This window comes from Lepisma saccharinum, chromosome 4 (assembly GCF_977018435.1).
Source record: "Lepisma saccharinum chromosome 4, izLepSacc3.1, whole genome shotgun sequence".
Lineage (NCBI taxonomy): Eukaryota > Metazoa > Arthropoda > Insecta > Zygentoma > Lepismatidae > Lepisma > Lepisma saccharinum.
In genome coordinates, this window is record NC_139232.1 from 68811566 (window position 1) to 68829371 (window position 17806).

Below are 17806 nucleotides of genomic sequence, written 5' to 3' on the forward strand. Positions count from 1 at the left end.
TTTTGTCTCCAGGTCCGTACGATTGGTTTAAGAATTTCTTGGGGGAAATATTAGGGATAAAACTGCAATAGAAAATTTTGACAAGCCGCGCATTTAGCGTACGGACTAAGGTCGGACCGTACATCCGTACATGTACGGTCAGGAACGTACGGTTGGCAACGCTGCGCTTTCACCACTCGATTTTCCTCTGCCGATATGCGCGGCGCTGCTCTACAGTTAGCTGGGACAGGGTATAACCCAGAGAAGTATGTAAAGGTAGTCAGGCCTGCAGTGCAGTCTCGATTAACCTCTCTGGACTTAAACTTAACTTTGCTTGACAAACAATGTTTTTTGTGTGTGTATCATTGGTCAGACGCAATGCCCCGCCCTTCAACTTCTGATGGCCGTGATGATAATATTAAGTTGAACAGTTACTTCGCCATCATCCATCCATTCCCATTGTTAGGATAGATTTAGGCGACACGAACTAAGAAACTGCGAGGGTCCACTGATTCTCTTTCCACAATGGCGACGCGATAAAGTTCACAGCCCGTTACAAGTCCCGAGCAGTAAAATTCGTAGAACTGCATTTGAAATTGCTCCGGAAGGAGCCAATATTCTTTTCGTCCTTGTCTTCAATCTCTTCCAGCCCGCTGCCTCGGCACCTGTTCTCCTGTCCAGAGTCTTTGTAGCAAGAAGTGGAAATCGCTGAGCGAAGCATCCGCCCTCTGCCTCCAGGGAAGGCAGAAACTCCCGCCGTGCTTCCGCCAACAGGCCAGCATTTTTAATATGCGCGCAGCCCCCGTGATTCAATAGGCATTGTAGTCTGGGAGCCCAAACAGAGCTTCGTGTCTCCAGTGGCGACGTCATCTTCCATCCTCTGAACCTCATTTTTCAACTTTATTTGAATACTTAACACTTAGCAGTGTTACCATCTTGCGTCACTTAAGCCTACAGCTCGATATTTGGCTGTGTCCACCCCCCTCTCGTCTTTGTTGACATCTACATCACAGCCAGGGTGCGAAATCCTGCGGGGATGGGGGGATTTCCCCCCACCAAAAATTTCCGGGGGGGGAGTTTTTGTTATAACAAACAAAAGATTAGCAATTACTTTTAATTTGAAATATACTTTACTAAGAATAATATCGAAAACACACACAAATTAGTGTAGTTGTAAGTATTGAATGCTTCTCTCTCAAGAGATCATTAACTAATTACATCAATACGCACAATTAAAGTAAAACAAGAATCTAAGAAAATTATAACTATGAAATCTAATTGATTTATATTAACAGCACAAACTAAACAAAATCTTACACATAATAAAACCACTTCAACTATTCCATAATTTATTAACACCTTTAACCAGTTACCTACCACTAAAGGAATTAGCTGCTTTGCAATATCTGATATGTATAAAAGTAACAAATTAATTTCCATTATGTAATTAATAATAATAGTAGTAATAATAATAATATTTTATAATTGATTAATTTATTTTTACTTTTAATAATACACATATGTGCGGGAGGGAGGTTTGTAGATTAAGAACTTTCTCCCCCCACCAGTTAAGAACTTTCTTCCCCCACCAGTTAAGAACTTTCTCCCCCCACTAGCTTTCAATGATTTCGCACCCTGATCACAACATTTTTGATACCTATCCTATGAAGTGATATGAGGTTTCAAAATCTATAACATACTACATAGTATTTAGCGTTTTTTTTTTCCTACAGCATGACATGTAAGACACAAGTCAACAGCATCAATGAGGGGTAGAGAAATTAATAGCGCCCAGTCGCCACGGCGCCTGAATTTTCAAATTCAGTTCTTATTTTTTTTTTTTTCATTTCAAGTTCGCTTGTAGAAATTTCCTTTACTTTTCTTTTAACAACGAGCATGGGACTAACTTGGGACCTAATTTTGAGGAGGCAGCATCAAACTGGACCTTATTTTGAGGAGGCAGAATCAAACTGGGCCTTATTTTGAGGAGGCAGAATCAAACTGGGCCTTATTTTGAGGAGGCAGAATCAAACTGGGCCTTATTTTGAGGAGGCAGAATCAAACTGGGCCTTATTTTCAGGAGGCAGAATCAAAGTGGGCTTTATTTTGAGGAGGCAGAATCAAACTGGACCTTATTTTGAGGAGGCAGAATCAAACTGGACCTTATTTTGAGGAGGCAGAATCAAACTGGACCTTATTTTGAGGAGGCAGAAACAAACTGGGCGTTATTTTGAGGAGGCAGAATCAAACTGGGCCTTACTTTGAGGAGGCAGAATCAAACTGGGCCTTACTTTGAGGAAGCAGAATCAAACTGGGCCTTAAATTGATGAGGCAGAATCAAACTGGGCTTAATTTTGAGGGGCAGAATCAAACTGGGCCTAATTTTCAGGGGCAGAATCAAACTGGGCCTAAGTTTGATGAGGCAGAATCAAACTGGGCCTAAGTTTGATGAGGCAGAATCAAACTGGGCCTAATTTTGAGGAGGCAGAATCAAACTGGCCCTAATTTTGAGGGGACAGAATGAAACTGGGCCTAATTTTGAGGGGCAGAATCAAACTGGGCCTTATTTTGCGAGGCAGAATCAAACTGGGCCTTATTTTGAGGAGGCAGAATCAAACTGGACCTAATTTTGAGGATGCAGAATCAAACTGGACCTAATTTTGAGGATGCAGAATCAAACTGGACCTAATTTTGAGGAGGCAGAATCAAACTGGACCTAATTTTGAGGAGGCAGAATCAAACTGGGCCTAATTTTGAGGGGGCAGAATCAAACTGGGACTTACTTTGAGGGGGCAGAATCAAACTGGGACTTACTTTGAGGGGGCAGAATCAAACTGGGCCTTATTTTGAGGAGGCAGAATCAAACTGGGCCTTATTTTGAGGAGGCAGAATCAAACTGGGCCTTATTTTCAGGAGGCAGAATCAAACTGGGCTTTATTTTGAGGAGGCAGAATCAAACTGGACCTTATTTTGAGGAGGCAGAATCAAACTGGACCTTATTTTGAGGAGGCAGAATCAAACTGGACCTTATTTTGAGGAGGCAGAATCAAACTGGACCTTATTTTGAGGAGGCAGAAACAAACTGGGCGTTATTTTGAGGAGGCAGAATCAAACTGGGCCTTACTTTGAGGAGGCAGAATCAAACTGGGCCTTACTTTGAGGAGGCAGAATCAAACTGGGCCTTACTTTGAGGAGGCAGAATCAAACTGGGCCTTAAATTGATGAGGCAGAATCAAACTGGGCTTAATTTTGAGGGACAGAATCAAACTGGGCCTAATTTTCAGGGGCAGAATCAAACTGGGCCTAAGTTTGAGGAGGCAGAATCAAACTGGGCCTAATTTTGAGGAGGCAGAATCAAACTGGGCCTAATTTTGAGGAGGCAGAATCAAACTGGCCCTAATTTTGAGGGGCAGAATCAAACTGGGCCTTATTTTGCGAGGCAGAATCAAACTGGGCCTTATTTTGAGGAGGCAGAATCAAACTGGACCTAATTTTGAGGATGCAGAATCAAACTGGACCTAATTTTGAGGATGCAGAATCAAACTGGACCTAATTTTGAGGAGGCAGAATCAAACTGGACCTAATTTTGAGGAGGCAGAATCAAACTGGGCCTAATTTTGAGGGGGCAGAATCAAACTGGGCCTAATTTTGAGGGGGCAGAATCAAACTGGGACTTACTTTGAGGGGGCAGAATCAAACTGGGACTTACTTTGAGGGGGCAGAATCAAACTGGGCCAATTTTGAGGAGATGGAATGAAACCTGGGGCTTAAGTTTGGGGGAAGAGACTCCAAAAGTTTTCTATTCAATAAAAACAGCGTCCAGGATTATTTGTTAAATAACTGTGACGTTTGCGAAATCACAAATATTTCTGTTTATTACTTTGCTCCTCAGGTCCTCTAACTTGTAAATTTTAATTAACCTGAAACTTTGGGGGGCAAGTTCCCCCCTTGCCCCCGCCAAGTTACGCCTATGACAACGAGTAAAGTATGTCTTATATATAAAAAAATGTGTTTTTCTGTATCATGTGTAGCTATCAATAAATGCTGCACTGTTGCCAGTCGAATTTTGAAATCTTCAACGATATGGTAGAGTTGGCCATATTGCATAGTAATTCTTGCTGTTACCGGTAAAGCCGCCTTTAAGAAGGTCACTTCGGTTCAAGAATGAAGTATTTTTAATCCAACCTTGTATTAATTCACAAATTAAATGTAAGATCTCATTTCAAAATGTGTAGCTTTATCTTCATGGCTTTCGTAGCTCGTATTTGCAAATATAAATACACACGCACACACATAGAGGGCTGGCGCCTAAATTATTTTAAGGTATGCCTATCCTTGGCATCAGTTACACGTTTGCGAAACCGTCAATAGTACCATGCACTACTTCGAAATGTCTTCCACAATGAAACAAACGACATTCATACATTATTGAATGCAAATAATCAAAGTACAGATTCAGGATGGTCACTCTAGGATCATGATAAAATTCAGGTTTAATTCCCGGTTTTCAAGGCGAGCTTTCCAAAAATTCAAGACTACAAGCAGATGGTTTCTCTAATTCAACCTTACGTATTGCTGCCTCTCACCACCTACACACGCACATAACTATATTAAAAGGTCTGTGCGATTCCAATGTATGCAAAAATTCTAACTTAATTGAACGGTACATATATATTTAATTTAAGGTGCGTGTGTTACATACTCAGACTAGAAATGCATACAAACACAAGTCAGAAATCGGGATGTACACTGGTCAAAACAATTAGGGGAGCAAGCAAGAAATCCCAAAACCAAAGTTGGAAAGTCAAAAGTAGCAATGTATGTTGATGAAGTGAGTGTGTCCTCAACCAGTACAATTCATCTGTGATGAATCATCAGCATGAAGAGCTCTCTAGTGACACCATAAGGCACGTGGCAGAATTTGTGATATGAGGAGCAATCACGAGGTCACTTGGGAACACCGGTTGTTTGGTGCTGGCCGACCGTAAGTGCAGGTGGGATTCAGTTGAGTAGTGTTGAATAGAAACGATGGCAGAAAAACACGATTTAGGGGAATCTAGCGCATGGAGAGCCATTGGGAGGATGGAAGCAGGGCAAACACAATGTGAGGTAGCTGCAGCCCTTGGTGTGTCACGCAGTGTCATTTCCAGGTTGTGGACACGATTTCAACAGACAGGTACAGTACGAAGGAGGCCTGGGCAAGGTCGCCCACGGTCAACAACAGTTAGGGAAGACCGGTACTTAGCATTGTCGGCTCGCAGGAATAGGCAGCAAACTGCAACTGACTTGCAACGCGGCCTTGTTTTGGCAACAGGACGAAGCGTCTCGGGCCAAACTGTACGAAATCGCCTGCGGGAAAGGGGTCTTTATGCAAGAAGACCAATGGCGTGTGTCCCTCTGAATGCCCAACACCGTAGGGCCCGCAGACAGTGGGCTGTGGAACATCGTGAGTGGGGACATGGAGAGTGGAGTTCAGTTCTCTTCTCGGATGAGTCGCGTTTCAGTCTCCAGTCAGATAATCGACGCATTCTCATCTGGAGGGAACGTGGGACTCGTAATTATCCCGCACATGTGCACGAAGTGTCCCAGTATGGTGGCGGTGGCTTAATGGTATGGGCAGGGATCAGTGTTGGTCGACGTACCCCCCTGCACATTATCCGGAACGGTACTTTGACAGCCTTACGGTACCAGGATGAGATCCTCAGGCCTCATGTTGTCCCAATGGCTGCAGATATCGGTGATCGTTTCATTTTTGTGGACGATAATGCCCGACCTCACCGAGCACGTCTGGTTGACGCCATGCTACGGGATGAGGGTACCGAACGAATGGTATGGCCAGCGTCTTCCCCAGACTTGAATCCCATTGAACATGTGTGGGACACACTCGGAAGACGCATTACTGCTCGGCCAGCGCCGCCTACAACTCTGCAACAGTTGGAAATGGCCCTTCGGGAGGAATGGGTGAATATCCCGCAGGCTGTCGTTGATAACCTTATTGGTTCCATGCAAAACAGATGTGCATCTGTCATAGCAGTTCATGGCGACCACACGCCTTATTAGAGGTATGGATCTGTTGCGTATCTGTCCATTTCTGTTGTCTTATCACCGTGCTGTTCTCCTGATTTTGTGTAGTACCTTGCAGAAATCACCCCTAGAACTCTGTTGTGCTAATGACTCAATAGACATGTATTGTACTGGTTGAGGACACACTCACCTAATCATAATACATTGCTACTTTTGACGTACCAACTTTGGTTTTGGGATTTCTTGCTTGCTCCCCTAATTTTTTTGACCAGTGTAGTAATCTACGAAAAATTGTTAATTGTATAAAAACTTTAAAATTCAAGCAGAATTCACACATAATTCCCGGTGCCAATAATTCACGCATAATTCCCGGAATTCAAGTAATTCCCGGTAAGTATCCACCATGAGATTAAATATAATGTGAAAAAAAAATGCTAAAACACTGCAGTTGAAAGAAGAGCTCACCCTCATTGTCCTCCTCGTGAACCCGCCCCTGGTACTGATGTAGGTAGTGCATGTGAGTGTATAGGGTGTTTCATAAGCCTGGATTCATAGGAGAAAAACACTTTGAATTATTTAATGGATCACAGTCGCAGAAATTTGTTGACACACCTGCACAGTGAGTTCTTTAAGAAGGAGAATCCTCTTAATTTTGACATTGTACACCACGGTATTTACGCGACCCCAAAAATCGAAATTGAGTGAACTAAGATCTGGTTTCCTTGGAGCCGACCCTTGGCTTACAGTCCAATATGCGGGAAACCGTGTGTTAAGGTAATGTCGCCCTGTAATGCGGAGGGACGCCATCCTGTTGAAAACTCATATCGGTCCAGACTTACGAGACACCCTGTGTTTTAGAATATTTGCCAGCAATTTAATTATTTTTAAGTGAAAATTTTGTGTTTGTCACTTGTAAATCTAGAAAAATAATATTCAGAGCCACAGGTGCCGACTATTTGAGGGGATGACGTTTTCTACCTCCCTCCGTGTGTGTCAATCTTGCCTCCTTCAATATTTGTGAAGTTGGCACTACTGTTCACAACTATTACATTTAATGATATACGTTTTCAAAAATAATTCAATCGCGTTAAATATACGAGTATGTATATATATATAAAAAAAACTGGTGAAATATTCCGAAGATTGAATACTTGAGGTGTCAAATTCGTCTCCAGTCTGGAACTTCCTTGCGAAACTTAATTTCCGGTGTGAGGAAGAAGGGGGAGCAAGCATGGCTTTTCTCTTTCATGTTACCCTCACCGTCAGACATCTCAATTCGACACGTGCAGCCTCCGCCGGGAGAGAATAAATTGAGCCATTATCAGAGACCGTCATCACACTCTCGGCATCCTACGTGGTTGTGGAACGCATGGAAGATTCGAAAATTGCCGTTTGCTCAATTTGTGGTGTTTTTATTGTCACGTGCTTTGACTGTTAGATTACCCGAAACCGATATGGTGTGAAGGGGGACGTGAAATGGAAGGAAACGCCTATTGTTCTCTTAAAGGTATCATCTCAACGCTTACATGAAAGCAAAGAGGGAACGCATTGAAGACTTTATTCTTGTTAGTCCTCTCCGAACAATGAGACTTAACTGTCTACTATGAGACCACCTCAGAGACAAACGATAGAATATATGATCCAGCATCATAAGTATCCACACTGCAGTACCTATATATGATCCAGCATCACAAGTATCCGCACTGCAGTACCTATATATGATCCAGCATCACAAGTATCCGCACTGCAGTACCTATATATGATTCAGCATCACAAGTATCCGCACTGCAATGCCTATATGATCCAGCATCATGAGTATCCACACTGCAGTGCTTGATATAACTGCTAGTATAACTGCTGTTGACGTTGAGAAGTGAATAAATGTGGTGCAGGCCCGGATTTAGTACGCAACCTCGGACCTCGACCCACAATGAGGAAAAGTTAGTTTGAGAAGGTCCACGCAATGTGGAAGGAATGAGACTTGAAATGTAAAAACTTAACTAACCATCTGATATAGTAACTTAACCTAAAGTTACAACTGAAATTGTTATAGGAGGGGAACCACATCTATACACTCTGTCTCAGGAATATGTGGAGCAAATCGGTGCTGCTGCAGACGGCTGGGAACTGCACTCACTTCTCCTCTCACGAGTTCATTGTTTGAGCCCTTTCGAGTCACTATTTGCGCAGAGGAATTGTTTTCGTTCCCTTGCTCCAGAGATTCCTGGGACAGTGTAAATCCGGGGTAATACTGGAAATTCGGGAAATCTTGATGTTAATTAATTTATTGTATTATGCTTTTGACGTCGCTTTTCTGCCACTTTCTGGATACTCGCGACGATGAGGATGAATGCTGATATGATGAAATTGGTAAGGAGATACAAAGAACTTACGTTCCCAGCAGTGGCGGCTGGCCAAGTGCAACAAGTGCAGATGTTTTCACCTAATTTTCAAATTAATATTGACATTTTTAATTTGCTTGTTAAATTAAACTATTTCCCAGCAGAACGCACACGATAATACTCAAATAACACGCCGCTCGGCGCTACGCACGTATTGAGTTCGTCCCAACCCAAGAGCAAACACCGCTAGGTTGCGGAAAACTTAGCCGGTTGTCATGGCAATGGTGACGTCACCTAGCGTTGGCCTTGAACGGGTGTCGCCTTCTAGATGAAGCAGTTCTCTCGTCGGAGAAAACATCGCATCCAGTGCTTGTGGCAAAATCTTCGCGTTCTCGCGAGATCTTGTTCCGCGTGTGTGTTTCGCGTTTCCTATCGTGTGTTGTGTTCATGTGTTGAGCTGTGGTTTCTACAATGAACCCAGTAAATGACTTAGTGTGTAATTTGTTGCAGACACCATTTTCCAGATGGACGGATGAAGACAAAAAAGACGTTTTAAATTGGGGGGGGGCACTGGCACTTACTATTTGTTTTCATTGCCTATAAATATACTTCTTCACCTGTTATTTTAGGCACGAGCCGCTACTGGTTCCCAGGCTGGAATTCATGGCTTCGTAACGCGCTGTACTAACCACTCCGCCACTGGCTCTTTATGTTCGTCACATATTAATTTGTTGATCACTACAGTTCATAAGATTGTAATGTAACTGGGTAGGTTACGAATTGTCCCCACAAATGACCGTTACAGTTTGTTTGGTACATAAAGGAAGCTATTATCGATACTTTAACGTGTAGTATAATCATGGGAATTTACAATAAAGCTCTGCGCTTCAAGCCTTCACCTTGTTCAGTAATTAGCGAGTCATCTCGCTAGCGTTTTTTTAATTAGATAACGCGGCTCCCTTTGTTATCTCCTTGGATACGTGGAAAGCGAGGTGTTGCCTTGCGCAGAAAACAATGACCTGGCTGGGGCTTCTCCTTCCGTCGGTTTCCCACGCTTTCGTGCCACGGTCGGATGTGGAGATTTTCCGGAAATTTGAAACGTGCTGATTAAGCACTTAGGCATGGAAGAGCCTGTTCTGAATGGGAGATATCAGCCTCTCTTGTCCCCCATTCTTCTGGACCCACACGAGTTCCTCGTTGGTCGAGGTGTCTTTAGGATTCATATTGTCCGAAGTGTTGCCAACATCGAAATGCTGTTGGAGCCTCAATGGACCATATTATATAGTGGTGACGTCAACAGCAGACAACTGAGCGCGATTGAGTCCAAACAAAGTCGTCACGTCGTTTTGGCCTATTCTATAGCATAGGATTTTAGCTTTAAGGATTGTGATAGCAGTTATGAAACAAAATTGTGACGTTTATTGTACATCCATGGAAAGTTGTATTTTCGGATAATATTAGCGTACATTATACCTTACATAGCAAAAGGTATAGAATAACTGGAATAAGGAAATCATGCATTTTTAAAGAAAATCCAACCAGTCTGCTTCCGAACACAACCGAAGTTTAACCGAACTCGACTCTTACAAAATCCAATGCGATCGAATATGGAACGAAACAAGTGACAATTTCGTTTGGACTCAATCTTGCTCAGTGACGCCACGTTAATATGGTCCATTACAAATACCCCCCACCGAATCAAAACAAAAGTTCGGTGTTCTAACCGATCAGACTTCGCTTGCTCTCGGGGTGTAAGGGGTGGCCTTTTGGTAAATCAACCTCACTTCCACGTAAGTCCAACGAGGCTCTGCCGTCTGTACCTAATGCCAGTATAATTTTCTCTAGCGGTTGACATCCTCGGCTTTTAACGTGGGTAAAGATATTTTAGTTCTCAAGAGACAAAGGTGTTGTTTTTATTAACGGTAAGGGGCTGGGCCCCGTGTAAATCACCCAAGTGTTGACGCACGCCAAAATATTATTTCAATAAATCAATCCACTTGTTGTCAAAGAGGAAGGGAGGATCAGTATAGAGAATTCAGGCTTGGCTTTCTAGGTACAAAAATTATAGGTATTGAGATACAAAATTTATAATTAACGTACACTTTATTGTGGTTATCCCACATTAATTGACTGAACTTGTCATTATTGAAAAGTATGGATCTAGTTCAGTTCTCCCCGTCCAAATACACAGCAACAACCATATGTTTTATATGCAGTTCATTTATTTATGGAGTGTTCTCATCGTTATGTGCGCCTCTTGTTATTAAAAACTAAATTCCGTAGTGCAACAGTTCTTTGAAGGTCAAGGCCAACCAAGTGGCTCTTCACTGGGCGACGTGAGGTCAGCGCATCGAATCCCACCGTTGCTGTTATCTGACTTTCTGGACCAGAACCGCTATTAGTTCTTTTCAAGCAGAATTGTCCTCACGATTCTGGGTAAACAGCCAAAATCTGGAATTTTCTCTTGAGAATCGAAACCGGAACAGCTCGGCTACACGGGAGTCCTGCATCTTGTAACAACCATACTAACACAGACCCCTAATATTATACGGTCTTTTCTACTGTTACGGCGTCCGGTCCTCATTCTGGCAAGGGAAGCGGGGAATACGCAGCAGACCAATCAGACTACAGCGGTGGCGCCGAGAGTTACGACGCGGCGAGAGGAAGTATTACGTGAACCTCGTTCTACAGGCTCCTGCGTTTCTTATCGTGCTGGATTGGTCGCTTTCCCGCTCCCCACTTCCCTTGCCAGCATTTAGAGCGCCCGCCCTTACAGTAGAGAAGACCTATAACTGTGGGCAAACAACGCTTTTGAAAACAGGGATCTTCCTGCACTCTGGAAGAACTATAGGTTCGACCAACAAAGAAGCGGAAGAACGCAAGCTGATAATTCAAAAGTCATAAAACATCAAAGTATAAAAACATTCCTTCCTCCACCTCTGTCACGATCGCTAGCATTCACGTCAGAAGCAAGAAAGATAAAGGAAGGGCATATTTGTAATTTTCTTGCATCATTTTATTCGTCCTTTGCCAGTTCCTGTACGTAATTGCTTTTTTGTTGCTTGGAAATAACTTCTGAGGAATGTTTCGTCATTGTTTGTGAACGTCTCTACTTTTGTGATGTCCTTACAGTGCAATTGTCATTTTTTTTCCAAAGAGCAGACGCTAGTCAGATTCTTTCCTGCGTTGTCGTCTGTACTTGATCAAGGTCACATGAAGTAAGGAAGGAAACTCAATGAGCCCGCTTTCTAGGAATGTCTGTTTTGAAATCCATTGTATTCGATGTGTTGGAATCAATATAGTACTGGCAGGATCCATCGGCAGAGTGGTTTGCATAGCGCGCTACGACGCCAGGGGTCCCGGGTTCGAATCCCGGCCTGGGCATTGGTGTTCCTTTGCTAGTGTCCCTTCATCATATCCTTCCTCATCCTCATCGGCGCAATTAGCCAAAAAAAATGGCAGAAATGCAACGTAAAATAAACTAAATCGATCAATAAGCTTGGCTAAAATAAAATTCCGTAAAATTAGTGTAATTTACAAACATTTACATTTATCGGGGAAAAAGCCGTTCTATTTACAATCTTACATAACTTATGAATATAAAGTAGTGGCACCTACTTAATTATGACTTAGTTGAAACGCACCATCTAGAATGGTTCCACTTACGGTGAAACTAAAGCTTATCAAGTGCATGCCCCAAAGATCTAATCGTAGAAGTTGTGAATGTAATACTCTTTATTTTACTTTACATTAATCTCTACTTTATTCTTATGTTTCCTCTTCCCCATCTTTTTTACATCTTGCTTCTCTGTTCTCTTCTTGTCATCTTTTCTTCTCTTTTAGCTCGCTTTCTCTTTTCTTCCGTCACCCCTTGTTTACATTTCTTTCCTCTTCTCTTGTTCTCTTTTCGCACTTATATCAATTTATTCTCTATGCTTCCATCTCTCTCATTTTTCTCTTTCCTTCCGTGTCTCAATTTCTTCTCCCTTTCATTCTCATTGTCTTTCTCTCTTCTGTCTTCTCATTCCTATGTGTTTATTGTTAAAGGCTGGTGATCCTTTGGAAGCGGATTGACCCAAATGCTCCTGTCACGTGCACGAATAAATCTACCATTTACGAAGGCTGTGAAAATAAATTATACCAATTCTCTACGATAAAATTTATCTACTGAGAACAAGACGATTGATTTTCCCGAATAAGTTACTAAGACACTTGGTTTCATTCACTCATATTCATGCGAATTCTTTTTATTCTCGCGAACCGGTTATACCAATGGGGGACTGGTCCAACCGTCCAAGAGAAGGAAAGCATTCGAAAGCATACTGCTCCGCCCATGATTACTTTCGAGGTACAGAGACAGACCACCTCTCTGTCAACACCAAGCTCGACTACATCTCGCTTCGCCTAATCTGTTGCAGAAGTTGATCAAGAATGCAGACGAACTCATTTGCGACCAGTGCGACCGTATGGGTGGAGTCCTTGCAAGTAATTTATTAGTTCGGAATGTTCTTATCTTGTCAAGCTATGCAAGAAGAGAGTTGAAGAACCTTCTAAGACTTCCAATTAATATCAGTTGATGGTTTCATCAGACGTACTACACTGGAGTGGAGCAGTTTTTCAAGTGGCTAAGGGGCGTCTCAAGCATGTATCTAATGGATTGTTGTCAGTAGATTTCTGTTTCTGAAGATGTTTTTTTTTTTCACACAGCATATGCAGTGGCGTCGCTAGGCCATCTGCTTTGGGGGGGCTGCAACCAGATACATGACTTACTACTATTGTAAATATTTTTAATGTTTGAAAATAGCAAAGTGATTAATAAGTCAATAATATATAACAAGCATAAGGAATTAAAACTAACATAGACTTACTGCATTAATTTTTATGAAAACAGATGGATATTCTTGTCCTGTTTTTCTAATGCTGGTGAACTATGTCTTTATGTATCAGCTGTACTCTGCGGTTCGAATTTCTTGCAAAATTATCAATAACACAATCCACACACAATTCATGACACTCTTCCTTTTCTATGGCCAGTATTGCAAGTGAGGAAAGTCTGTCTTGGCCCATACTATTACGCAAAAATGTCTTGTTTCTCTTCAAACAGCAAAACTCCTCTCACACGATGCTGATGTCACTGCAATTTGCAACATTCTGCATAAGTTCGGAAACATGTCTTTTGGAATGGCGTTCATTAAATGTACTATGGATGTGATGGTGTATGTCAAGTTCTTCAGGTAATTTTTTGTATCTATAGGTATGTTCCTGCATTAACAATTGTTCAAATATGTTTTCTCGAAATACTGTATGTAATAATAGCTAAAGGTTGGGGGGGCTTACCGAGGGATTGGGGGGGCTGAAGCCCCCCCAAAAAGGGCCTAGCGACGCCACTGAGCATATGCAAGGTGTAATGTTATTGGTGGTAGAATACCTCCTAGATATTTGCAATAGTTTTGTGGCACTGTGGTCTTGATGTCTTGTATCTCCAGGAAACTGTGAATTCAGTTTGAACAACACCTGGGAATTTATATAGATTGTTTTTTTAAAGATCAAGTGAGCCTAAAACGCTAGCAATAACTTAAATGAGTTGAGTTTTCGTCTGATGAGATTTGCGACTCGCTCTCACGCTACCAATACATAACGGACCATGGACTTTATAGGAATAGCCAAACTCTACCACGCCTACTGTAGACGCAGTATAATTTCTGTTCGTGTGCTAAAGTAAGAGGAGTAAGGAGAAAGCAGGTATCTCGGTTGCCCAGCGCTACCGAAGGTTCAGAGTTTGAGCCCCGGCCTAGGGCAAGGGTGTTCCTCTGCTAGTGTCCCTTCTTCAATTTCAAGTAACCACCATTCATTCTCATAGTCGAGATTAGCCTAAAGAGATAGAAAAGTGACGTAAAACATGAAAAGGGAACACACTTTGCGTTTGTGATCGTGTTTCAATATAGTGTGTGTATACACACACACACGGTTCGATTCCACGAGTTAACATGCTTGCGTTCGCTGTTTCGCTGCTTAGATAATGTCAAATTGGAGATAATATGCATGGAAATGTGAATGTGAATTGATTTAGGGGACACACATGTTAGGGGTACTTGTGGTAATGCATTTCTATGTATTGGATTGTATCGAAAGAAAGTTCTATAATATTTTGATGCTCCTTTTATTTTAGGATTCAGCCCTGACACGCCGAAGCCTCCCCCTGGCCCCCAGCAGCACAACAGGACCGCATCGCCCTCGCAGCGGCCAACACTGAGTCCGGATCACCCCAATCCCGCCGCTCCCATCACCGAGGTAAGTCAAGCCAGATTATTTCCATGACGTAATTTTTGATCCACTCTTCTAGCCACTGTAGGTGTCCATGAGATCTGCATGCATCCATTCGTACAAAATATGCTGTGCCTCCCCGATGGCGTGGTGGTAACGACGTTGACTTGTAATTAAGGTGTCTCGGGTTCGATACTCGGTGGCGGCACAGTGGTTCGGATCGCACTTTAAACTATGGGTCCAGTCCCGATTAGCTATCTGTACATAAAGTGGACTTAAAACACCAATTCAATTCAATGTCAGTTTTTGAGGCCGACGTGCACGTGTTCCAGAAATTAGCATTAAATTCGCGAGAATGCAATAATGTTGACACAAATAACTTCGTCAATGGAATGTTAAGAAGGGTGAAATATGAGAAAAATGGAAATTTCGCATAGACTAACGCCTACAACTTCACTTTTCAATAGACTATAGGACTAAATTAACATGGTAAATTCTTAATGGAATCTCCTGGTAAGTTTGAGAAGAAACGGGACAATTAATGCAATCAAGATTTAACACCTTCATTGTTCCAATTCTTGCTGTTTACTTGCAGTGGGTCCCGGGTTCGATACCCGGTGGAGGCACATTGCACATTTTAAACTGTAAGTCCAGTCCCAATTAGCCTTTGTGAAGAAAGTAGACCTTAAAACAATCTGTCACACGAACTTGACTTGTAGTTCACTTACACTTGAATTTTTCCTGTTCCTCCATTGTCCAATTGTACTCGTATTACCCCACCTTCCAATCAAACCATCTGCAACGGGCTTTGCTAGTTTCTGTGGCTAGCTAGTTTCTTTTTCTTTTACGTAACTACTTCCCAAGACTTTCCAGACACGAGTTTTTACTCTCAACAAAAGTGCATGTCAACTTGAGCCAGCAACGTGTCAACAATAGTTCATGATTGAAAGGTGGAATATATTCTCGATATCCCAATCTTCCAGGACAACAGTTGCCGAATGAGCATTGCTAGAACCTTCTATGACTGGTACGACGAGTTTCCCACTTTCACTCGCCAGAAAAGTCCCCAGATTTAAACCGCATCGAAAATCTATAGGACTAGTGTGTTCAATGAGTAAAGCGCCGACAAAGCATTGCTGGTCACTGACGTCACCGATTGCAAGGGGCTCCTCCACAAGTAATGTGAAACCACTCAGTCATCAGTTTGAGATGACGAGATTTGTCGGAAGTCTTTGTCGGCGCTTTAGCGTTTGATCAAATTGTCCCATATATATTTTGATGTGATTCAAATCTGGGGATTCATTTGGTGACCGGTTCTAGCCATGTTCACTCAGTAATTGTCGTCATGGAAGACTGGAATGTCCACAATACGAGGAAGAACAAAAGGTAAAACACTGGTCGTAGAGCGTCCTGCAGGTTCAAGTTCAGATGACTCAACCAAAGGTTCCAATTCATTGATTTATTTTTATATTATTGGCATATTAGCACACGGGTCTGTCTTTCTAAAGCTTCCTCACTCAATTTTTAAAACATGATTCATCCATTCATTACTTAACTAAAACTACACCCCTCAAAAAATGTTTGGAATATTGTTATATTAGGCACTAGGTGATAGGCACAGCCTTGGATCGCAACACATGATGTCTATCTGCTGAACGTTCTTGTGTTTTTGCCGACATATGCCACCGTGCCTATCACCTCTTGCCTAATATAACAAGATTCCAAACTTTTTGTGAGGAGTGTATAATGTTTCCGAGAATAAAATATCCTTACCGTAAAAGAGCACTCAGCACAGTCAAGGACAAACACAGGACAAAACGACCCCACAGAGGATTATACTGGCCGTAGGTTCAGACGCCAAAGCCTCGTTGGCCTTCAGGAAGCAGCTACCAGGGTGTACTACATGGAAGTGAGGTTGACTTTGGGTGCCTTGCCAAAATGTCGCCCCGTTCACCCCAAAATGATAAATTCACAACCAATATTTCATTTGACAGTCGATATCACATTTTTGAACAGGACGTGAACCTATGTTTAGATATGCAGAAGATTATTCTCCAATCAAGTTAATTTTACACAATTCTATTCTTTGGTATGACGGTGGATACTTGAACTCGCATAAGAAGTTTATGTAACTCATCACAGACAATAACTGCGTACCACGACATGCTGCCGCGCAAACGCTAACCACTCGTCACGGTGACAGGAAGCATTACGTCTTATTATGCGTCTAGTCGTTCCGTCTCTACGTTTATTGTCCATCGTACGCACGACCCCGTGACAGAAATCCCGGAGGAGGCCGTCACTCGGGCGAGCACAAAGGCCTCTACTCTCCCTCTCTCCAGATGCTGCGGGCAGAGAGATGGGAGATCTCCGTCGGAGGCAAAGGGATGTTCGGTCCAGCGGACACGCAAATGGCGTCACGGCGCTTTCTCTCCAGGCCGCAGTCTTTGGGGACGGACTGGGAAGGTCGAGATGCCACTGCACCCAAAGGGAAAACGAAGTCGATCTCGTTGCTTTGTCTCGTTTCTAGTCGCAATTACATATCTCGTGCTCGACTCGATATCTCGTCGCAAAGCTCGAGCTAATAGATTGGTTACGTACATTTAATTTATCTATCGGACACCTCTCTGGTGTGTGTGATTTGTAGTCCCGTTTCGCCTAATTGCTTATCAGCACAAGATAATGGGAGTTATGACCTGGCCACCATTTTAGGCGAAACGAGATACCCCTTTCTCGCAAAATCCCATTTTGAAAGGGAAATATTTAAAATGAGGGAAATTTAACTGTCTCTCAACAAACAGTCTGTTTTGTTATGTTAAGTTATGTTGATCATCGTTAATTTGCTTTTAAGATTAGGTTAATAATACACTTAATTAATGCTTAGAATACGACTACAGCTATTGGCTGTTATATTGCTGACTATTTTGGTTCGTGTGACTGTTCGTAATTAGCATCAGTACATGTTCCGAATTGTTTGGTGTTTACCGTGATCACCGTGAAAATTTCCCTCACTTGCAATACTTGCCTCTCGACCGGTTTAGGCAAAATAGTATTAGGCGAAACGGGATATCCCATTTCGCCTAAAATGGTGGATATCTGTCAAATCTGATTGACGAGTGCTGATAAGACATTAGGCGAAATGGGATGCGATCGTCTGAATAAGTCGCATAGTAAAGTAAACAGTTTAGGAGGAAGAC

The 17806-nt window shown here is 42.5% G+C and overlaps 1 protein-coding gene across 3 annotated transcripts in view; it reads left to right on the forward strand.

The window, feature by feature from the left end:
* Window positions 1-17806, forward strand: part of Epac (Exchange protein directly activated by cAMP) — a 666691-nt gene that overhangs the window by 586555 nt on the left and 62330 nt on the right. For all 3 annotated transcript variants that reach the window (XM_083120690.1, XM_083120691.1, XM_083120689.1), the window contains one exon: window positions 14515-14636. In XM_083120690.1, the coding sequence (XP_082976816.1) occupies window positions 14515-14636 (122 nt within the window). The remainder of the gene's footprint in view (window positions 1-14514; window positions 14637-17806) is intronic.